Source organism: Spermophilus citellus (genome assembly GCF_964194105.1).
Source record: "Spermophilus citellus genome assembly, chromosome: 2".
In the NCBI taxonomy this organism is placed as follows: Eukaryota; Metazoa; Chordata; class Mammalia; order Rodentia; family Sciuridae; genus Spermophilus; species Spermophilus citellus.
The window spans coordinates 33,810,873-33,834,341 of record NC_138183.1 but is presented as its reverse complement, the minus strand read 5'-3'; the positions used below and the strand labels follow the sequence as shown (position 1 = coordinate 33,834,341).

Genomic DNA, 23,469 nt, shown 5'->3' with positions numbered 1-23,469 from the left:
CTAGGATGTAGCAATTCAGGGCACTTGGTGGCTCTCTGATACCAGGTCACCATGGAGTGGGAACAGCCGGAGGTTCAGAGCTGGGGACTCACCCTCGTCTGTGATGGTGCCGCTGCTGGAGCCCCCGCTGCTCTTGGACTGCCTTTGGGAGGAGGAGGAGGACACGGAGGACTCTGCAGCGTGCCCTTTGGGTGAAGGGGAGGGCGTGAGGGTCGGGGAGGTGCTTTTGGAGGTCGAGGAGGTTCCAGAGGCCGGCCTTTGGCTGGTGTCCAATTTCTGCTGAAGAGAACATAAGCCGTTGCTTCTGAGGGCAGAAAGGATGAGAGCAGCGAGCCACGAGCCACGGTAGGGAGCGCAGGTGGCTTCCGACAACAGGATGCTGGGCCAGGACCTGGGAATCTACTTCCTATGCAAAGTGGACACAGCTACAGGAATATCCACTGGGAGCAGAGCTGTGGGGGGGCAAGAGGCATGCTAAGCAGAGCTGGGGGTGGGGGAGCAAGCAGAGCAGGGCAAGAGGCACGTTAAGGGCCAGGACACTGGCAGGAAGCTGGTCCCTGCAGCTACTAGCATTGCGACCCTGGCCGAGTCCCCTTTCCTTCCTGGGCCCCAGCTGCCTGGCTCTGACAGACACACAAGGCCCTTCTGCTCTCCGTGTGTGGCTTTTATGCTGCCACCTCCCACATCTCCCAAAGGACACTCAGCACTTTCTCCTCCCTTCTCCTTTTTTGATTGTTTAGCTTGAGAGAGAGAGCGAGAGAGACAGAGAGAGAGAAAGACAGAGAGAGACAGACAGAGGCGCATATCTGTATGACTATGGATTTGTCAAGGAATAGAGTACTGACAGCCCTGGTTACCTGGGTTAGTATGCGTTCACATTTCCTTGCTCCTCTCGTAGGTGAGGCCCCATGAGCCATGACATCCCAGTAGCAGTGAGCAAGAGTCAGAGAGCTTTTTATATGAAGATAATTCTAGATGCACAGAAGATCTGCAAAGATACAAGAGCTTCCACACACCTCTCTTGTGGTCCCTGACTTAACACCTGGCACCCCTCCCACCCTCCTCCCACCTTTTTAAAAAAGCATTTCCTTCCCTATTTTCTGATACCACAAAATGCTCATCTTGCATTTCCTCTGCCTCAGTACCGGGAATAAGCCATTGCCAAAGTGCTGTGATCCCTTTTGTTGGAGAATGGTATTTAGAAACCAAAGTCTGGACACCAGGTTGCTCACTGCTACTGGGATGTCAGGGCTCACGGGGGCTCACGGGGCCTCTCCTATGAGAGGAGCAAGGAAACACGTGAACGCACAGGAACCCAGGTAACCAGTGCTTACGTTCTTTGACAAATCCATAGTCACACACACATGCTCCTGTGTTTTCTCCTGGAAGCTTTATAGTTTTTCATTTTCAACTCTTGACTATAATGCATCTCAAGTTCCTTTTTATATTAGCAGTGAGACGTGAGGGGAGATTCATTTTCTTGCGTGTGGACATCTGATTATCCCAGAGTTTTCAGCTGAAAAGATTTTACTGATTTGCCTTAGCACTTTTGTTAAAAATAAATAAATAAGTACGTGAACAAGTCTTGTGCAGGTCTATTCCTGGGCCCTCTGTTCTGCTCCATTGATCTGTGAGTCTGTTCTTTCATTAATACACAGTGTAGCTTTAAGGGAAGTCTTAAAATTAGTATGAGATGTCCAATTTCATTTTTCCCCCCAAAATCCTTTTGGCTCCTTTAGGGTCTTTTTTTTTTTTTTTTTTGCCTCTCAATATAAATTTCACAATTATTTGTAGATCCCTACAAAGTGTAATTTTGATTGGGATTACATTGAATCTGTAGATCACACTGCAACACAACTATATTAGGCTTCACTGTCTTATCAGTGTTTCAGAGTTTTCAACCTATAGTTTCTGCATGTTTCATTAAGTTTACACCTAAGTATTTCACTTCCATATAACTTTAGATTATTTCATTTTCACAAATGCCCTTAACATGTGAATGATATTTTTTAACTTTCAAATTAAGAAATTCAATTTATCCACTGCTAGCATAAAAAAAAAAAAAATTCAACTGACTTTTGTTCACGGACCCTGAGGAACTCATTATTAGTCCTGGGAGCTTTGGTGTAGACTCTCTGAAGTTTTCTGGGTAGACAGTCATGTCCTCTAGGAGGAGAGATGGCTTCATTTCTTCCTTTCCAATCTGCACGCCTTTGATTTCTTTTCCGTGCCTCGCTGGGCTAGCTGTAGTTTCTAATATGGAACTGAGAGTGCTTGGGGGTGAGAAGTCCTTGGGCCCCCATCCTAGGAACCCTGGGTCTTCCACCAGTAAGTGTGATGCCAGCGAGAGGTGTTTTAGATTAGATTCGGGAGGTTTCCTTCCTTGCCTAGTGTGTTTTCAGTTTTGATCACAATGGACTTTGGATTTTGTTAAGTGCTTTTCCTGCATTTTATTCTTTAGTCTATGGTGAATCACACAGATAGATTTGCTACTGCAGATCTAGATTTGCTTTCCTGGGATAAATGCCACTTAGCCAGCGTGTGTCCCTTTTTATGTATCACTGGATTCTGTTTACTAACATTTTGGGGAGATTTTTACACTTATATTCATGAGGGTTACTGGTCTGTCACTTTTTTTTTTTTTTTTTGGTAACATCATAAAAACGTATCCTTGTTTCCAGGGGGTAAGCGTGACGTTCTAACGTTCTATCACGATATTGGGGTCATTCTCCAGGAGAAATAACAACCCTAAATGTGTACACAACTTACTCGTGGCAAAAACTGATGGACAGAAATGAAAGGAGAGATAACCAATCCACAGTTACAGTGAGAGGTTTGAACGCTCCTCTCTCAGTTATCGATACAAGCAGACGTAAAATCCGTAGGCACACAGAACACCTGAAGGGCACCACCAGCCAAGTGGGCCTGACAGTTCCGGGGCCTCCCCTGCCCAGCTACTACAACAGAACGCACCTTCTCCTCAAGTGCATTCGGGACACTCACCAAGATCAATCGCCATCCAGGGAGCAAAACTAGACCTCAATATACCCCAAGGAACAGAAATAGAACTAGAGTGAAACGAAATGAGAAACCAGGAACAGAATGACTTCTAGAAAACCCCCACATGACAGCAAAATGAACCACACGCTTCTAAATACTGGGCCAAAGAGGAAATATCGAGGGAAGTGAAAAAAAATATTTTGCCTGTAATTAAAATAAAGACATGTATCAAAGTGCGTAGGGTACAGGGAAAACAGCACTGAGAGGTGATTTCACAGCACCGAACGTTTGTCCTAGACAAGATGAAGATGGCTACAGAGCAATCTCAACTTCTGCCATAAAAAACTAAAGAAGACAAGACACAAAGCAAGCTCACGGAGGCAAATGACAGATAACAGTAGAAATCCGTGAAATTGAAAATGAAAAAATAAAATCAATGAAAGCAGATGATCCTTTGAAAACACCAATAACACCGATAAATTTTTAGCCTGATGGATGAAACAAACAAAAAAAAAGTCACAAATCACCAACATCAGGAATGAAAAAGGAGATTTTCCTACTGACCCCACATCACAGTGACGAAGGAGAACTAACAGCAACTCCGCATCACAAATGCCACAATGAAGACAAGAGAAAGCTACAAGGCACGGCACCCACTCGGGAAGAACCGGATCATCTAATCAGCCTTCTCTCTGTTAAACTTATTTTGTTAAGTTAAAATTCCAAAAGAGGAAAACCCTGCTGGTTTCATTGGCGAATCTTACCAAACATTTAAGGAAAAAGGAATACCCATTCTCCACAACCTCGCCCAGAGAAACAGGAGAGGAGAGAACACCTCCCAGTTCATTTTATGAGATGACATGACTCTGTTTTCCCTTCAGGCCGGTTTAAAGACGCCATGACAGAGGGTATGATTTCTTTTCTTTTTTTTTTTTTTTTTTTGGCTGCCTTTAATTAGACTTTCTCATCTTGTTTTCAGCAGTTTCAACATAACAGAGCTAGGTGTGTTGTTCTCCTTGGCATTTTCCTATTTAGGATTCTCTGAGCTTTAAGGACCCGTGGATTTCTATCTGTCATTAATTTGTGAAAATTATCAACCATATCTGTTTAAATATTCCCTCTGCCTCACCATTCTCATAACTTTTGGGAGCCCGGAGTTTTTGTTATCCCTTCCTTCTCTATTTCAGTCAGGGTGATTTCTCCCTCCCTCCCTCCCTCCCTTCCATACTGGGGATTGAACCCAGAGGTGCTCTACCACTGAGCTACAACCTCGGTCCTTAAATAAATTTTTTTAGATTTTATTTTGAGACAGTATCTCACTAAGTTGCTCAGGGCCTTGCTAAGCTGCTGAGGCTGGTCTTGAACTTGTGATTCTCCTGCCTCAGCCTCCTCAGGCCCTGGGATTATCGATGTGTACCAGTGTGCCCAGCCAGTTAGAGTGATTTCTTTCTATTGGCCTATATAAAAGTTCACTGGTTCTTTCCTTGGTTGTGTCAGGTTTGACGAGTCTGTCAAAAATATCTCTTGTGTTCTCATCTCTGCAACCGTGTCTTTTGGCGTTTCCACTGGATTTCGACCTCTCTGCTGCAGGAGTTACTCATATGACCTTGGGTGTCCTTACTTTCCATTAGGGCCCTTACCACGTCAGTCACAGTTATTTAAAACTCCAACACCTGTGTCATACCTAAGTCTTATTCTCAGGACGGCTTTGTTTCTTGGGGTGTTTTTGTTTTTAACTATTATTTATCTTGTAATTCCTGCTAAAAATCAGACATCTTCAACAGCACAGGAGGGACTAAAGAGAAACCGTCTTCATGCCTGGAAGCAAGTGCGACTTTTCCTACCACTAAGCGTTTAATGCTCTAGCTAGCTAACTACATCCCAGGGTGGAAAAAGAAGTCCCTCCCTTAGGTTCTGAAAGATTCTTTTTAACAAGCTACTTAGACTTTTATTAATACACCCCTTCCTCTACTTCTTTCTACAAAGACACTCCCAAGCAGAGCTCCTGATTAAGCAGGTGATGATCATGATATCCCATAAGACATGTCTATCCCAGCCCAGAGCAAAGAGACGTGATACCCCAGACCACAGGGGCAGCATTACCAGGAAGGACAGGTGAAGATGAGATTATTTACATGGGAACTGCCCTCTGCCTGTCTGCTGTGGTAGACTGACTGTCCCCAGGCTGTCATCTCCAGGCCTCCCAGGGCCCCGCCCTCTGCTAGGCAGCCCCGTGCCCCCAGGTGTGGCACGCTGATGCACTAAGAGACCGTGCCTGGTTTCAATCCTGCTTTGGGCATTGCCAGGGGAACAAGTCCAAGCTTGCTGTGGACATGCATGGCGCAGCTGTCCTGGCCACTCCGCCTGACAGTCAGACAGGTGAGGGATACCCCAGACCAGGACTGTCCAGACCTACCTGCCGCTCCACAGGTTCAGAAGCTCAACAAGCGCTTCCTGTTTGAAACCCTGACCTTTAGGGCAGGAAGAGAAAGCTGAGGCTACTCCCTGGGCCGTGGGGCCTGGCGGGGCCCCCCACTCTGCCCTGTCCACCCGTCCAAAGGCTAATGCACACTGACCGTGCGGGTGGAGGAAGCCAGCCCCGTGCACACTCCACCAGGGTGGCACGTGGCTTGTCTTAGGCCAGATCCAGGTGTTTCTTGTTTTGAATCCTAATTTCTGGCCTTCCTCGGAGAGTTTCTAAAAAGCACTTCACATCTCCACTTTGATGCTGCCCGCTCTGGGTCCTTCCACGCAGGACAGTGGTCTCTAAGAGCCCTGGGTGCAGCTGGCTCCAGGCTTTCCCTAGGGGAAAGCAGATTCCCCAGACTAAACCCAGGGTGTCTCAGCCATGGTGGGGTGGAGCCCAGAAACCTGAATTTTTAAACAGCTGCCAAGGTTAGAGCATGTTACCATGCTAAGAGAACCAGGTGATGGTGGAAGTGGATCATTCCCAGTTTACCTCCTGAACGCATCTTTTGAAAGAGTCCATTTTCTTTCGTCAGAATAACTGTGCATATAGATTAGATAGGACAGACGCATCAAGCCAGATAATAGGTAGTATGATTTATAACTTAGACACCTGCCTATTGCCGACACCAGTTAAAAGAAGCTAATCATGTCTAATACATCTAATAAGATCATCCAACAACAGAAATTTTAGACAACAGAGAAGAGAAAAGCGATTTCAAAAGCCCCAGACTATCAGACTTACTTGAGTAGTTTTGGGCTTCCTAGCAGCAAAAACAGAAAGAGAAATAAAATTACATGAATTCTTACTGATAAAAGAAAATATATCAAAACATCAGTAGAGCCTTCCCCCCACTGTCATTGAATTCTAAAAAGAACTTAATTACATCGTTCCTTTCCACCAACAATTCTAAACACAGTGGAAATGAAGCTCCTACGTGCAGGAGGAAAAACTTTCTGGAGCTAAATTGCAAAAGGAACCTAATTTCAGAGCCCCCCCCCCACACCCCGGCACAAGAGACTTTGAATAACAAAGAGAGTGTGTAAGCAAAGGTGGTTGGGGAGAAAACAGTTTCTCATACATCCATGAAAACACAAATCTAGGGACTGGGGTGTAGGCCAGTGGTAGAGAACTGGTCTAGCATGGGTGAGGGCCTGGGTTCAATCCCTAGTACTGCAAAACAAACAAACAACAAAATCAAAAACTAAAGGGACTAAAGACTCCCATCCAGCAAGGCGTCTGTAAACACCCACTGCAAACTCCAGAGACACTAAGTGTGGTGATTGCTCTCAGGTTGCATTAATAGAGGAATGGTACCAGAAGCAGGGAGGTGAGGCACGGCCATCCCTCCCACCTTTCTTCAGCCCCTCCGTATGGTACCTTCGCCTCTGAAGCACCAGGAAGCTGCTCCTGCATTCCACAGGCTCACCAACGCTCTGCCCCGCCCGCCCTGCAGCTGGCTCCTCATCCATCCTTCTGAGCCCCCCTCAGAGGTCCCTGATGCCCTCCCTTCTCCACAACAGCCCCTGTCCCTGGTGACAGTGTGAGAGTGGCCAGTGTGCTGCCTGGCATGGGGCCATGTTAGGACAGGTCTGTGAGCCTAAGAGGAGCGGTTGCCACAGGACGAGTACCTTGCTGCTGGGAACGGCGGTGCCCGCAGGAGAGACCGGACGCTCGGACGGGCCAGACCCCGGTGCTGGCCCCACAGGGCTGGACCGCTGGCTGGGCTTCTGCTCTGACAAGCCGGCTGCTTTCTTCCTCTGGGCAGCGATCTGGGACAAGACACTATCCACGCTGCCACCTGAAGAGATGGAAACAGGAATGACCCCCACAGGCCTGAGTACTCCCGGCCCAGGCAGGGCTTTCCCAGGACCGGGAGGCGGCCGGGCAGTGGCCACCATGCTGCAGAGGCACTGCTGGGGGGTGGGGAAGAGGCTGGGCGGACACGATGCAGCCTGGCTTTGCTCTTCCCTGGGTCTCATGGTCCTCAGGGTGCTCTGCTTCTTGGATTGATCCCCAGTGGCCACTCTCCCTCTTCCCATTTCACCAAGGTTACCCATAACCTTGAGTCACGAAAGAAAGGGAGACAGTGAGCGCCCAGGGCCGGCACTGCAGGGAGCACTAGCTGCTGTTTACAGAGCACCCGCCTCGGGCCAGCAAGGCCCAGCTCAGGAAGGCCCGTGGCTATGAGAGCAGGCTCTGAGGTCAGACCCCTGGGTCCTGGCTCTGCTACTGAAGAGCTGTGTGATGCTGAGCAAGTTACCTCACTGTCCTGAGACCCAGTTGCCTCATCCGAAAAATATTCCTAATATGCATAAAGACACTTTGCTAAGATATACACCAAAATGTGTGTGTGTGGTGCAGTGTGGTGCTGGGGATTGAACCCAGGGCCTTGTGCATGTGAGGCAAGCACTCTACCAACTGAGCTGTATCCCCAGCCCCCAACACCAAAATCTTAATGCTGGTTACTTGTGGGTGCATAAGGGACTCTGCGTAACAAGTTGAGTTGTGTAAGCAACGGTGGTTAGGAAGAAAATAGTTTCTCATACATCCATGAAAATGTGAATCTAGGGCCTGGGGGTGTAGCGGGGTGGTCGAGAGCTGGCCCAGCATGGGTGAGGGCGAGGTTCAATCCCTAGTACTGCAACAGCCAACCCAAGACACTCAGGACTCCCGCCCAGCAAGGCCTCTGCAAACACCCACTGCAAACCCCACAAGCACGCGTGGCCACTTCTGGGACCGTGTGCAGCCCCCAGCCCGAGGGGTTGCCCACCTGAGCGGCTGTGGAGCTCCCCGCCGTGCCTGCTCATGCCCCCGACCCCGCTGGAGCCGCCTGAGGAATGAGGCGAGTGGTTGAAGTTTCCAGAACTGGCAGGAGAGGCTGGGCTTCTGGAGAGACTGGGAAATTTAACTGGCCGGACGGGAGTCTGCAAGAACAAGGCGGAGTGGTGGTTAGGGACAGTGGCGCCTCCCCGCGGATGCACAGGACCACAATGAGCGCAGGCTGGCCCTGCCCGGCACCGGCCTGCTGGCCCCCAAGAGCTCAGTCCCATCTTCTGAGAACCCATCAGCTCAGGTTGGGCCTGTTTGACGTAGTTCCCTTTGGTCTCACTTGACCCCAGGGCCCTTCAAGAAGAGAACCTGACCCTGTCATTCACTGGAAACCGCAGGCAGGCCCAGTCACTCCCAGGACGACCAGTGACCTCCCGTATCCCAGCCTGCCTCTCCCTAGGGGTCCCTGCCGGTCCCTGGCTGGAATGTCTTCCCCTCCCCCAGCCTGCTCAGAGCCTCCTGCTCCCTGGGTCCCTAGTGCCAGCACTGGCCTCGCTCCTCGATGACCTGATCTGCTCTGCCCATCACATGGAAGCCCTTAGCTTCCTGGCTGGTCCCTTCTGCACCTTAGGGACTTTATCCATGCAGCTGGCCCTGCACCACTGGCCCTTGCCCCAGGAACCTGAGACCCTCCCTGCCAAGGGCTCCAGGGGGGCCCTGCACAGCCCCCCACCAGCCTACTGCCGTTCACGTCACAGCCTGAGCGCACATCACTGTGGCCCCTGTGGGGGATCTCCAGGGACCTGCCAGCTCCCAGGGCCTCCGTTCCCCACTGTCCGGCCCTCCTGGCTCTGGCCTGGGTGCCCTGGGGGCACTTGGTAGTGATGAATGAAAGTTGCAGTGAGCCAGGTGGCAGCCCCAGAAGAGATGTTTGTGTCTCAGTCCCCAAGACCTGTGAGTGCTGTCCCCTTCCTCACACCTGCCCGAGAGGTGCCTAAGCCAAGGATGAGGAGGGGGCTCATGCTGGCTTCCCAGGTTGCCCCCCCCCCCAGGTAGCTGCACGTCTCCTTGTGCAAGAGGCAGGGGACGGCCAGTGGGCCTGAGGTCCCTCTGCCTGGAACTCCACGGGTGGGGCAAAAGCCTGTGGGCTGGTGACTCACCGTGTCAGTGGCCCCGCTGCCCCCAGGGAGGCCCCTGCTGGCTCTCTGGGGCAGCACAGTCTTCGTGGGGTCCGCCTTCCCGTGGGGACACGTCCGGGACCGGTCAGAGCTCCACAGCTCAAAGCTGGAAGGGGGCAGGAAGGGGGGGATGACGGCCTTCAGCTTGTCACTCGGGAGTCTGGTGAAGGGGGCTCCGTTTCGCAGCTGCAAAGACAGACTGAGGGTGAGACCAACCCTGAGGGGCCACCCCTGCTCTCAGAACCACCATCAGCCACCCACCCACTCAAGCCAGGGGCCAGTTTTCCTCCTAGAAAGGGTTGAGCACCACTCGGAGCTACAGCAAGACAGCGGGGGACAGAGGGACAGGGAGCCAAGGAGAGATGGCAGTGGGGGCATAAGGAAGGGCACCTGCTGCAGGGAGAGGACATGGGGAGGGCAGGGCGGGGGCACCTGCTGCAGGAGAGAATGCAGAGGGTGGCCTGAACCCAGCCCGAGGGAGGGCGTGGTGAGGCTGGGGGGACAGGGGGAGCACTCCAGATGCACAGGACAAGACGGCCTGGGACCAGGTGGGCAGGATGAGGGTGCAGAGCTGCAGGGCCCCCAGCCTGCGCAGAGCTGGGGCTGGGGGAGGAAGGTGAGGGGCTGCAGCCCAGGCACGCTCCCCTCCCAGCCCCCACCTCTCAGCCCACCCAGCCACGCCTTCCGCCGCTGACATTTTCAACTGTAATTTAATTTTACATTTTGAAAATGTGATTTGGGGGGGGGTCAGTATAAAATCCACACAGTGATGACTGTAGGATTGTCAAGGAAAAGCCTTCACACGGTCCACGCTCGCTTTAATTAAGAGAAGACAGCGAACTCAGTGCCAGATGGCGCTTGGTGGGGATGGGCACCCCACAGCTAACCCACCTCGGGAGCCGGGCAGGCAGCAGCTCTGCGCTGGTGGCTACAGACGCCCACTCAGTGGGCCAGAAGGGCCATGGGCCAACCGCCATCCCCCGTGGGGCAGCGAGCATGGCCCCTGAGATCTACAGGGCAGGAGAGCAGGCCTCCTAGGTTCCCACAGACTGTCTTGCCTCTGTAGGGTCCGTGAAGGGGCTCTGTCCCCTCTAGACTCAACAACCTCATCTGGCAAGTGGGGGGCTGGCCTGGACCCTCACGGCTGCAAACCCACCATGTATGGGGGTTCTACTCCTGGCTACCCATCTCCGTTGCTGCAGCCTTTTGGGAAGCCAACGACATGCATGCCCTTTGCCCGGGAGTTCCATTTCTAGACATTGACCCTGAGAAACAATGAGGCAGTGGGGCAACGGAGGAACAGAGACAGTCCACAGAGACGTCCAGACATCCAACACTGGATGCTCTGAAGTCCGATGGGCCCGTCTTGGAGAAAGACACTCCAGATGGAATGTCCTGTCGCTGGGTCATTAAACATGATGTGGCTAAAGAGTGTTTAATGACACGAAAACGGTGGGTCCCGGTGAATTGATAAATCGGATCCCAGACAGCAAGGGGAGAAGGTAATCCTGTCAGCTTCCTAGGGCTCTCTGGGAGATTAAATGAGTTAATATACGTAAAGCGCCCAGAATAGTGACTGGTATTTAGTAAGTGCTGTGGTATTTGCTATTATTATACATAACATGATATCATATTCATAGATGCTAAAAAATGCTTAGGAAAAATACTCAAAAGATATATACCACAAAATGTCAACCACGATTCTATCTGGGTGTGCAATCAAGGGTGATTTTATTTCCTTTCTTGAATCTATGCATCTTCTAAAACTCCTATAATAGCATTTCTGACTCCCTATCGAATGGAACTGCTGCTGTTTGATAACATATTTAAATGTGGAGCAGCCCCAGCTCCCACAGCCAGTTGGGGCCATCAATGCGCACCTGCTGCAGGACAGGGCATGTGGCTGCCTGGGCCAGGGAGGCTGGCTGGACTCTGCAGTCCCTGGCACTGCTGACGCCCTGCCCTCTGGGCCAGTGACTGCTCCCTTGTCCTCTCCAATACTGCCCTCTGCTGGCCAGCATCAGGTTTTAGCACTAAAGGAACTTGAAGGACCAGGCTCTTAGTCCACAAAACACCAAGTCCAGAGAGGCAAGATAACATACCCAAGGTCACACAGTAGAGCTTATTCTGGGCCAAGCACCAGGTTAAGAATTTCCTGGGGATGCTTTCATTTAAAAATCACAACCCTGACAGATATCACCCCAAAGTCAAAAACTGCAAACTGTCCGCCAGTATCTGCCTTCTGCATCTTAGAAATAACATCCGTGGTATTTACTCGGGCACATGACCAACTGGAACAGGCTTTACTGCCCGGCTTCCCAGGCAGCAGGATGGAGCCATGTGACCAAATTCTAACCAATTTGATACAAGCAGAAGTGATGTGTGCAAGTTTCCAGGAAACTTCTTCAAAGACAGCTGGCATGGACCCCTGGCCGCCTCTTCTCCCTCCTCCCTGCTGGCTGGAATTAGGCAGTAACAGCCAGAGCTTTGGCACCCACTGTGGAGCAGGAGGCGACCTTGGGAATAGAACTCATGCATGGGGAACTATAGGTAGAAGGCATCTAGGTCCCCAGCTCCACAGTGCCTAGTCTCTATTTGAGAGAAATAAACTGCTGCCTTATGTATACCACCATATTCGGGGACTTGCTCATTCTCACTGCTGAATCTAATCCTGATACATCTCTGATCTATAGATTAGGAAAGTGAGGCCTCTCCCAGGCTGGAATGCACCCTCCCTCTTGCCTCCTTTCCCCTGACTCTCTGTAACCACAGTGGAGAGTCTTCATGTCTGATCTGCCCATCAGGTCTACCCTTCAGCCCCGGCCCGAGAACCCAGGTCTGGCCCCGAGAGCCACGGGGCCTTGGGTTTAGGGCTGGCATCTGTCCTGACTCCTTGGTGCCAGAGATGTTCCCTCTGCAACACATTTGATCACCAGCCCCCTCTGTGGCCACCAGGAAGGAAGGTCAGTGCCCACATCCCTCTTTTATCACCTGGTGACTGGCAGAGACTGACGTGCTTCTAGAAAGGCCCCCCCACTCACCATGGTGGTCAATAATGCATCCTCCTTTTCTCCTCTTGTGCTCCCGGGACCTGAGAGACAAATGGAAATTTCCTGAAATGACCCTCCCACATGACCGTGGGGAGAGGGTGAGTGACTGGCAGGCTTCCTCTGGAAAGCCGGCTCTCCTGAGTGGCTAAATATTTAATAATAATTGGTATTCAATATTTTAATAGAAGGCAAGCATCTAAAAGGCATCTAGGAGCATTTTTCAAGCTTTTCCATAAACCACTGCTGTGCTGGGGAAGACACGGCAGCGCCCAGCTCAATAGTCTGTCTCGGTGAGTGGTGCCGAAGAAGCTGGTCCCGGTTCACAAGATCTCACCTAATCGATATTCCCCAAGTATGGAGATGTGTCAGCAGCTGGACAAAGATGTCCAGTCTGCTGAAGGCCCTGGTGGCAGCGAGCTCACGAACCACCCCCACAGGTGACTCCCCTCTTTCAAGACGCTTCACCGAGCCTCAGCCCAGCTGCACTCGATAGAAGGAAAAAGCGCTTCTCCAAGATGAGAGGCATGAAGGACAGGAACCCGTGACCTGGGCACTGGCCAGCTCTGCCCATCCCATCTTACGTACAGGAGCATGTCCCACCTCTGCCCCTTGTGCCCACACCAGCGCTCTGCTTCAGAGCCACATTCCCACATGGCCTCATCCCAGGACGGCGGGTGCAGAGCAGACTGCTGGACAGCCCCACCCACAAGCCTCAGCCCGGCTGCACTTGATAGAAGAAAAAAGTGCTTCTCCAAGACGAGAGAGGTGTAAGGGACAGGAACCCACGACCTCAGGCCTTCCTTACCACTGTCTTTGGTCACAGGGGCTGCATCAGGGAGCCCCAGGCGGCTTGTCCTGTCCTGGGGGGCTGCCCTCATGGTGGAGTCCAGAGCTGGCTCGGGCTCATCACAGAAAGGCAGGGGCTGGTTGCTGGACAGCCCACGGGGCAGCGTCTGCATCAGCTTGAGCTTGCGGAACCGATTGGACATTCGGTTCCACCAGGACTGTCAAGGGAACCAGAGACGGGTCATGTTCCAGAGATGCCAAGGAAGGCAGGCCCGGACAGTGACAACACTAGGCCAGCCTGCCCGCCCAGGTCTTGGGCACAGCCATAGCACCCCTGCCTGACCAGCCTGGTCGTCCAACTAAATCTTTCCTGACCATTTCCAGTAGGATTCTGGGAACCCAGTGGCCTTCCCTCATCTGCTCAGTCTCCTCGCTGCAGATGAAGAAATGCAGATCCAAAGGGGGTGGGCGGGGAAGTGGCCGGGGTGAGCTGCTCAAGGCTTTACAGCAAGACAGGTGCAGAAGGACAGATCCAAAGTCCACACTCCTTCAGGTGGCCCACTGCACAGCCCCCTCCTCCTGCTCCACAGGCAGCTCCTTCTGGCCTCTGAGCAGTCCCGGGTCATCAGGACCCCAGGCTCAGCACTTGGTGTCTCTGGATGGGGAAGGATCAGCTAAAGCAGTAGATGGCCCAGGACTGCTCAGAGGACCCCACCTGGGGAGGGGAGAGGAGACCTGCATGACGGGCAGGGAAGGCAGGACTGCACTTGAGGACTAGAGTCAGCGCACCAGGCCAGGGTTCCTGTCTGCATTCCCAGGAATAAAACAAGCTTGGTTTTAAACAAGGAGAGCAGGTGGGGGAGACAGAAGCCATAGCAGAAAGACTGTTGGCTTGCAGTTAGAAATTGGCAACTAGAGTTTGTTTGGGGTGTCCCGAGGAAGCAGCAGAAGGGGTCTGTGGGCCAAGGGGAGACCCCGGTGACACAGTGAAGCAAAGGCAAAACAACACCTTGCAAAGAGATGCAGTTTGGCCAGCTTAGGACTTCTTCGTGGGAAATTATGTTTTTAATTCCCTCCATTTATAAATGGAGATTCCACTGCAAAACCTGGAGTCCTGATTCCTCTTTTAAAAAATCAGGAAGATCTGGACCGACATCCTTACAAAGTGGCCAGTGCTGCTTATGATCACCCCAGCTTTCCCTGGATCCCACTGCTCACCCCAACTCACCTGTCAGCCCTGTGGGCCCTGTCCCCGAACTGAACCAGTCCCCTATTAACAGGAAGTAGCAGGCTCTCCCCATCCCCCACCTCCCTGGCCCCCAAGTCCCTTTAAGACAGGGAAAGACAAACCTTGAGCCCACCCTTGTCGTCGGGCAGCACGGGGAGGCTGCAGGGCTGTCTGACCTTCGAGGCGAGCGGGGGCGGGCGGCTGTGCCGGCCCCTGTCCTTATTCACCTGCATGCAGACAGATGCCAGCAGTCGAACAAGTTCCGTGTCTACGGACACAAAAGGCAGCATTTTACCTGAATATATGTCTGCTGGGCCCTGGGGAGGGGGCCGAGCCAACCCTCGCCAGCCTCACCAGGAGGGGCACAGCTGCAGAGCCAGGAGCTCAACTCCTGCTGCCCACCTGATCGTCACAGTGGCACAGACAAGCCTGCGGGCTCAACCTACTTGACCAGGGTAAAAACCAGCAAGGCAGGCCACTGCAGAGGCCCAAGTCCTGCCTCTGACCCACCCTGGCTGTGTGATCCCAGGTGTACCGTGCAGCTTCTCTGTGCTTATTTACAAGGGGTGACATGGACACCCACCACATAAATGTGTCTTGAGGATTCAAGGAAATTCCTTTCACAATTTATATGCATAGCATGCAGCAAGAGCTTCACGGAGGCTAAACACTATTATTATTAACCTAAGTTATTAAACAAAGAAAACATTGAAAAATATGAAGAAGAAAATCCGGGGGGCTGGAGACGTAGCCGGTGGCACAGCAATGCCTAGCTTGTTCGAGGCCCTGGGCTCAATCCATGTGTCCTCATGCTACGAGGGCAGCACAGAGGCTGCTGGAGAGGACAGGGCGGGGGGTGGTGCTGGCACTTAGGAAGGGCACCCCTGCCTGCCACCCCCACTCAGGACCGCACAGGTGACAGGCCTCTCTGTCCCTATGACCAGCAGCTGAGATTCTGGCATGGGGCTCAAACCCTGTGGTTCAGAAGGGCCTCTGCGTTTCTCTGCCTTAGAGCTGAAATTCCAGGGCAATAAGAGAGGTGGCACATCAGAGAGATCCTGTCCCTAACTGGAAGCCCCAATCCTAGTAGGGGACCCTTCACAGCAGGGGAGGGTTAAAGGGGACCAGCAGGTGCCAGCCAGGGACCAAGAGAGGCTAATGTGCTGATGTCCCTGGCCTGGCACCCTTGACCTGCAGCTTCCCCCGACACAACGAAGTGAGGGTCACTGCTCCATCTTGGATTCTGCTGGCCAGGGGGCCTTCATGCTTCCTCTGGAGGCACGCAGGTGAAGCGCAGATACTGTTCTAGGACGTGAGGGGCCATGCAAGCAGACACACCATGGTTTGCCCCGACTCCTTGGAGATGTGTAGGAGCTGGTGCTCAGGGACGCCTGGCCCAAGCCCCACACTTCACGGGGGAGGGATGTGCCTGGCTCAAGGTCACGAGGGAGCCCTGGACACCTCAAGACTGGCTTCCTCCATGAGGAAGCAAGGGCTTAAGACATGGCTCACAGAGGAGAAAGGATGTGCAGATTTGCAACCCGTAACCCACCGGGATCATTCAGCAGCATCACTAGGTCAAAGGCCGTGTACCCGTTTTTTGCCCGAAGAGTGACATCAGCCCCTTGGTTTAGCAGATATTTGACAATTTCCTTGTTCCTGGGGAGGAAAGAAAAAGTCAGAGTTACTCTCACTGCTATAGTTCAGAGACTGAATATCCCCAAAAGGTCTGTGTGTTAGAGGCTTGGTGGCCAGGGTGAAGGTACCGGGAGGTGCTGTGGACCTGTGGGAGATGGAGCCTTAGGGGAACTCCTCGATTACTGGGGATGAGCCACGAAATGGGACAGTGGAGTCAGCCTCTGTCTCTTTGTTTCCTGGCTGGAGACGTGAGCACTTGCTCAGACACTCGCTGCCCCACACACAGTGCCATCTAAGCCTTTTTCTCTTTATAAGCTAGCTGCCTCGGGTATTTTGCTATGGTGACATGAAACTGACTCATATACCCACTAAAAGCAAAAGCATGGCTGGGTAACAAGGCTGACCATGTAAAACTCTACACTCCATCTCTGAGCATGCGACAGGTCTGGGAAATCAGTCTCAGGCTCCGTCACTCCCTGCCACCCAAGCAGGTCAGATGCAAATCAGATCTGAACCAGAGTCTTAATGTTCCTTCCTCAGCCAGAAGAACAATTGAGGGCTCTGCCCCAAAAGCCCTTGGCCACTGACCCCATGCAGACCTCACTGCTGAATGCCCGTCTTCCCCCACATGGCAAAAGCCTCCTACAGGCCAAGATGTTTGATAGGGAAGTTGGAGACTCATCAAGTAAGAAAAGCTAGTACTTCCAGCTAATGCAGGAAAGTGAAATGACCACCAGAAACAGGGAAAGGAAGAGCCCTAAGTAGAGTCAGAACATTCAGCAGCTACAAGGCCCACGAAGAGGAGGGTGAGGGCCTCAGCCGGCCACCCGCAGGCATGAGAAGGATTTGTAAACCTCCAGCACACACTGAAGGCTGTGCAAGAGGGTCAGCGTGACTCACTGCCAAATGTCACGGGAAGCCCACGTGTGAATGCCCACGTTCACTGAAGAGGGGCCACTTACAGGCTTCTCTATAGCTCAATGTGAAAACTCCGAAGGAGCCAATCACACTGCGCAGCTGAGAGTTATCTTTCTGCCCAAAGTGTTCCTGCCACATGGCTTTTCAGGGCCACCGGTGAAATCCTGCAGGGTTGTGGGAATCCAGGACATGGAAGGAGGAACTGGCCTTCTTCTCTCTCTCACATGCCCCCTATCTTCACAGCCCTGAGGTCACATGCAGCCTCTGGGACCAGGAATCCCTATCAGGAGCCCCTGAGTACCTGCTCAGCCTCACCCTGGAGGGGTAGACCTGGCACTGACCCATGGTAGGTGGCCTGCATGAGGGCCGTCCAGCCGTGCACGCTGTCCTGCTTGTCAACGTCCGCATGCCTCTCCACCAGCAGCTGCACCAGCGGCAGCTGCCCCGTGACGGCTGCCAGCATCAGTGGGGTCGCCCCGTCCCCATTGACCAGGTTCACGTGGTTGGGGTCTTCGTCAGCAATCTCCTTGACCAGCTGGAAGTTTCCTGCAAAAAGAAGCAGGAAGCCGGGTGACCCATGGTCCCAGTGCCCCAGGTTTATCCAGATGACTCATTCAGCACACACCTGTGCTGACCCTGCACCTGGGCACCCAGGGGGCAGCCAAGATGGATCCCCTCTCTAGAATCCCTGTCTACGTGGGATGAAGACAGCACAAGAATGCATGGAAGTGCTGTGTCTTCACAGACAAAGGAGGGAGATGAAGGGCAACAGGCATGGAGAAGCAGAATCTAGGTCCTGTTAGAGGGTGATGATCAGGGAGGGCTTCCTGGAGGTGGGATCTGCATCCCAAGAGGGAATCTTAAGCCAAAAAGCCTTTTATCATAATAAGAATGGAGTGGTGGGTGTGCAGAGAGAGGCAGGGAAAGGCCACAGCCCAGCTTCACCATCTGGCTGGCGAGGCAGGGGCCTGGGAGGGCAGTCTGGAACTATGGGTAGAACACCATAACAGATACAGGCCTCCAGAGCCTGAACCTCCCTGGTGAACTGGAGACTCAGGAAACAACAAAAGGCCTGTTCCTTTCTCAAATACTCTGGGTGGCCTTAAAAAGGACTATAGATATTAAATTAGGAAAATGTGGTCCTGTGTTCTTTCAATACCCCAAAAGATTTTTCTAAGGTGCTTACCCATTTTCAATGCATGGAAAATATCTGGTCGCCTTTTCTCTTCATCTGGGTAAAAAAAAAAAAAAAAAGGCTTTCATATAACAGCAAAGTCACAAGGGTATAACAACACTGATTTCTAGGGATCCACTTCTCAGAAGAGACCTAACCAGAGACCTACAGGAAGTAGGTGGCAGTCCTTCTGGAAGGGCTCTTACATGGGGTTCTGAGAACACATGAGAGACAGACCACTGCTCTAAGCCCACACTGATGAAGCAATCATCTTTAGACGTCCCAAAGTTGGGGATATCCTGTCTTAGATATATTAAAAAGTATGGTCTTGGAAAAACCTGGATTCCTGTAAGAATTTTTTTTAGTTGTCCATGGACCTTTATTTTATTTATTTTGATGTGGTGCTGAGAATCGAACCCAGGGCCTCACACATGCTAGGCAAGCGCTTTGCCTCTGAGCCACAACCCCGGCCCAAGAATTTTTTTTTTTAATTCTTTTCTTTCAAAAATGAAGCATACAACCATGAGATAATACCAAGGCAGAGGACCCTGAGATCCTGAGCAGCTGGGCTCAATGGTAGGTCACAGACGTGGCCACTGGAAAAGACAAAGTTCATTTTTATCTTGCTTCCAAAGTACCAAGTGATCTGAATACGACACCCTGCCCACACCTGCAGACACAGCTGCCTGACAGGGACTGCCCACCTGGATGTCCTTGTAATGGCCCCTATTCCTTGGCTGGTACAGGGACCCCATGCCTACCCTCTCTGTGCCTATTCCAAACCCTCCTCCAAGTGTGGGCCAGCAGGTTCCCTGCCCCTGCCAGAAGGCAGGCACCTCGAGTCAGCCTGCCCGTGGGAGGCCCCAGGCCGGACTTCCTGTGACCCTGGCTGACTCCGGTGTGGTCAGCCCTCTCCCTCGGGCAGTGAGTCTGAGTGCACACTCCTATAGTAGGTTGTTTCCTCATCACTAACGAGGGACAATAACCATGTCACCAGGCTGCTGCAAGGATCCAAGGATGACACAGATCCACCGGGGAAAATGCTTCAGAGAAGTGTAAGTCCCATCCAAAGGTGACTGCCATCCTCACGAGCCCCAGCCACCACCCCAGTGAAGTTGATTACTGGACTCCAGGGTCCTGAACAGCAGCAAGTGCAGACGCAGCACAGAATCAGGGGTCTAATTTTGTCTTTGAAAAACTACCAAGGAGCAGTGCCCCACCCCAGCCCTTGCAGATGTGCCATGTGCCTGTAAGTACTCACAAGTCCAGTCTTCTGTGGGTGGGGCCTTTTCATGACAAGACGCTTTGACAGAAGAGTGTGTCACTTGTTATTAGTGCTGGCTGCTAAGCAGCCACCTGGTGTGAATTAATCATTGACAGTCCAGCGTGACCCTGGGAGGCCAGGGTAGCTTGCCATGGTGCCCAGTCACCTGGGCTGGGCCCCTCCTTGCTCTGGGCTTTATGCTTGGTCCATGTAAGAGCAGCTCCACAGACCACCCACCCCCAGGGGCAGAAACCCCTGACCTCTGCACCACCACCATGGCAGTGGGGTTGCCACGGTGACAGTGAGACCTTCTGGGGTGCCTTTTCCTGCAGCTAATGCAAGGGAGACAGTGGGAAGACCGAGGCCCTAGTAGGGGGTGGACATTTATTTAATAATCTCTGTCATTAATATCATAGCCTTTGCCCTTGTCATTGTCCTACCAGATGCTGGTGCACTCCCAGGGCTCCTGCAAGTTTGCCAAAATGACCTTCTTGAGGAGGCCGCCCACCACCCTACTCAACAGAGCAGCCTTCACTGCCCAACTCTGATACACCTAATCCCTGGACCTCGCCCACATTTCTTTCTTTCTTTCTTTCTTTCTTTTTTCTTTTAATATATGGCACCTTCTACCTTATGCTGTATAGGTTATTTAATATGCTTATTTCTTATTTATTGCTTGTCTCCCCCTGTGGAGGCCAAAGTCCTCAAGGGTAAGGATCTGAATCTCACTTGTTCACTGACATATCTCAGGTGCCTTGATTGATGCCTGGCACATAGTGACACTCCATAAATATTCGTCAAATAACTGAAAGAATGTATGATCCATAAAAACATATTATAGCTGGGGTGGCGGCACACACCTGTAATCCCAGTCACTGCAGAGACTCAGGCAGGAGGATGGCAAGTTCAAGACCAACCTCAGCAACTTAGTAAGGCATAAGGACTCAGTGAGACCCTGTCTCAAAATAAAACCTTAAAAAAGGGGGGGGGGGTCTCAAAATAAAACACGAAGAAAAGGCTGGGATGTGGATCAGTGGGTAAGCGATCCTGGGTGTGTGTGTGTGTGTGTGTGTGTGTGTGTGTGTGTGTGTGAGATAAACATTTTATAGGCATGACCCTAATGACTCCCCACAAAGCCTTATCAGGGAAATGTGTTATGACTATTTTATGAAATAGGACATGGAAGTCCTAGAGGGACAATTAACATGTCCTAGGTCACCCAGCTGCAGAGTGGGAGAACTGTCTCAAACAGGGCCTGCTGGACAAGAGGTCAGCAATTGTATCTGATCCTGCTGTGTGAGTGACACTGTTTCCTGGGCCTACTGCACATGATGGACTAAAGGTTTGGAAATGCAATGTGTCCTGTGGCAGATTCACTAAGGATTGTTCAAACCACCTTATAAATGCCAGGAAAAAAAAATGGCAAAAAAGAAACAGGACAGCCAGGCATGGTGGCAGACACCTGTGATCCCAGCAGCTTGGGAGGTGGAGGCAGGAGGATCTTGAGTTCAAAGCCAGCCTCAGCAACGGAGAGGTGCTAAGCAACTCAGTGAGACCCTGTCTCTAAATAAAATACAAAAAAAGGAGGGGAATGTGGCTCAGTGGTGGAATGCCCCTGAATCCAATCCCTAGTACCCCTCATCCCCCCCCAAAAAAGAAAAAGGAAAACAGAAACACATTAATAAATGTTTAAAGAAAAAAGAAATTCAAAAGGGGGGCTGATTTTCACTAATTTCATGTGAACTGGTCTCGGGGACTGACTGCTGGCAGATGAGGTTAAGCACACTGTTCCAGAGCAGAGGCTGGCAAACTACGGCCCAGGGACCAAATCCCCCTGCTGCCTATCATTGTAATTTGGTTTACTGGAACATAACCACACCCACTCATTTACATACTGTGTATGGCTGCTTTCATTCTAACAGAATCGAGTAGTTCTGACACAGACTGTATGGCCCACAAAGCCTAAAAATATTTTATTATCTAGTCCTGTACAGAGAAAGTCTGCTGACCTCTGTTCTAGAAGGATCCTAGAACCACCTGCATCAGAATCATCTGGTTAGGAAGGAGAGGCCTGGCTATGTAGGTCTCCGGGGATTCCCCAGAGCTACCACATCACGCTCTCTGGAGGGTGGACAGAACCTGCCATAACAGGCACCCCCATCTGACTTGTGCGCATGCCACAGCTCAAATCCCACTGGTCTGCAAGGCCAGACTCTGAGTTTAGTGTGCCCTTCCAGGCAGGCAATTCTTGGGTTTGAGCCACTTAAACAAAATTCGGGGTTCTCTGAGACACCGAAGTGGGGGCAGGGGTAGAGTGGTGGTGTAGCCTGACCTGTTTTGGGCCTGACTGTGGTCATCGGGTCCAGGTAGTCTGCAAGGTCTCTGTGCTTGCAGTCAAGTGCCACCTCGAAGGCGGTCTTCTCCAGTACGCTGAGGTGGTCGGGGTTGGCTCCCTTCTCCACCAGCTGCTGGGCCATGCCGAGCCTCCCGGTGAGTGCTGCCAGCATCAGCGGGCTCCAGCCCACAGTCCACGCTGCATGGTTGGGATCCGCACCCCATTCCATCAGCAGACGCGCCACAGCCTCATGCCCGTGCTGGATGGCGGCCATCAGGGCTGTAATGTCCAGCAGCTCATCCCTGCCACCTCCCATTCCCGGCTGCTCCCCGGAGCGGCCGGGATGGTCCACAAAGGCACCAGCTTCCAGCAACAGCTTCACCACACCCAGGTGGCCACCCCGAGATGCCACGGTGAGCACACTGGCCCCCAGCCGGTTCTGGGCATTGACATCAGCCCCGTGATCCAAAAGGAGGTGTGCCACACTCACGTGCCCAAATCTGCCAGGAAAATAGAAAATTGGTCATTTAAACAGGGAGCACTAATGAGGAAACAGCTCAATAGCTGTCACTGGTCACTAGAGGCACAACAGCTGCCTAGAATAAATGACCTTACCCTGGTGTCAGACACCACGGTGGCCCTGCACATGCAGCCTCACCAGATAAGCAAATGCCCTGTCCAGGGAGGGTTCCAGCTCCCCCATCAACCTGCAGAAAGAATCGTTTGCTTCTGTTTTCCTTTCCTGATCTATAAAATGGGGCCATGCCTGTACCTACTTCAAAGGTTGCTGGAGCTTAAATGAGTTAATACAGATACACAGCACCGGGAGCAGTGCCTGGCCACAGGAAGCAGTCTCTCCACGTCAGCTATTGTTAACTGCTCAGCATTAACATTCTGCAACCTGCCAAGGGCACACAGCTGGTAAGGGGCAGCATCAGGGTCGGAACCCAGGTTGGCCTGAATCCCGTTGCCCTCACTTTTTCCCCTATGCCAGGCTGCCTCCCACATCTCAGAGTGCATTTTATTCTGCTTTCTAGCCTGTAATCTGCCTCTCTGCCTGTGCTGATCTCCCCCATGGGCAAGGCCCATGTCTGATTGACATCGACCCTCCCCAGCCCCCAACACACCCTCTGGACGCCAAGAGGAGGGGCTCAGTGTTCAGCAAAAGCGCTCAGGCACCTCGACGCTGGCCTGCTGCCCCCTGCTGGCAGGAATGTTCACTGCAGGCAGCTGAGAACTTGGCCTGGGCTGGACCTTCCTCAACCAGCCTGAGCCAGGAAGACAAGCGCCCACCAACCCTAACATCAGGAAGAGGGAAACAGGTATCTCTTCCCTGCAAAATCTCTTCCTTTGTTCAACATCAGTGGATAGAAAAGTTCTGTTTTGTTGAGTTCAGCAGAGTGTGCGAGCTTGAAGAGGCCCCAACTAACCAGGAAAGAATGACCAGAAGGGGCCCACCCTGAGAGGTCCAGGAGACCACAAACATCTGCATCTGTAAGGTGGCTTTAAGGTTTGTCCTCACCCCTCCATTTCTGGAAACGGGTTTTGCTTCTCATCTAAATCCAGGGCCTCCCTCCTCCTGTGGAGGCAGGGCCAGCTCTGAGCTGGGCTAAGTCTCCCGCTGAACTTATAAATACCTTCTGGAACATGAACCTTAAC

The 23,469-nt window shown here is 52.1% G+C and overlaps 1 protein-coding gene across 2 annotated transcripts in view; it reads right to left on the bottom strand.

Annotated features, from left to right (window-relative positions):
• ANKS6 (ankyrin repeat and sterile alpha motif domain containing 6) overlaps nucleotides 1-23,469 on the bottom strand; it is a 49,059-nt gene that overhangs the window by 17,873 nt on the left and 7,717 nt on the right. Inside the window, exons 2-12 of one of the 2 annotated variants that reach the window (XM_081278841.1) lie at nucleotides 21,808-22,310; nucleotides 18,224-18,268; nucleotides 17,379-17,583; nucleotides 16,034-16,140; nucleotides 14,604-14,749; nucleotides 13,273-13,471; nucleotides 12,459-12,508; nucleotides 9,400-9,603; nucleotides 8,241-8,394; nucleotides 7,099-7,268; nucleotides 93-279 (exon numbers count right to left, since the gene is read on the bottom strand). In XM_081278841.1, the coding sequence (XP_081134967.1) occupies nucleotides 93-279; nucleotides 7,099-7,268; nucleotides 8,241-8,394; nucleotides 9,400-9,603; nucleotides 12,459-12,508; nucleotides 13,273-13,471; nucleotides 14,604-14,749; nucleotides 16,034-16,140; nucleotides 17,379-17,583; nucleotides 18,224-18,268; nucleotides 21,808-22,310 (1,970 nt within the window). The remainder of the gene's footprint in view (nucleotides 1-92; nucleotides 280-7,098; nucleotides 7,269-8,240; nucleotides 8,395-9,399; nucleotides 9,604-12,458; nucleotides 12,509-13,272; nucleotides 13,472-14,603; nucleotides 14,750-16,033; nucleotides 16,141-17,378; nucleotides 17,584-18,223; nucleotides 18,269-21,807; nucleotides 22,311-23,469) is intronic. The other variant, XM_081278842.1, reaches the window with a different exon arrangement.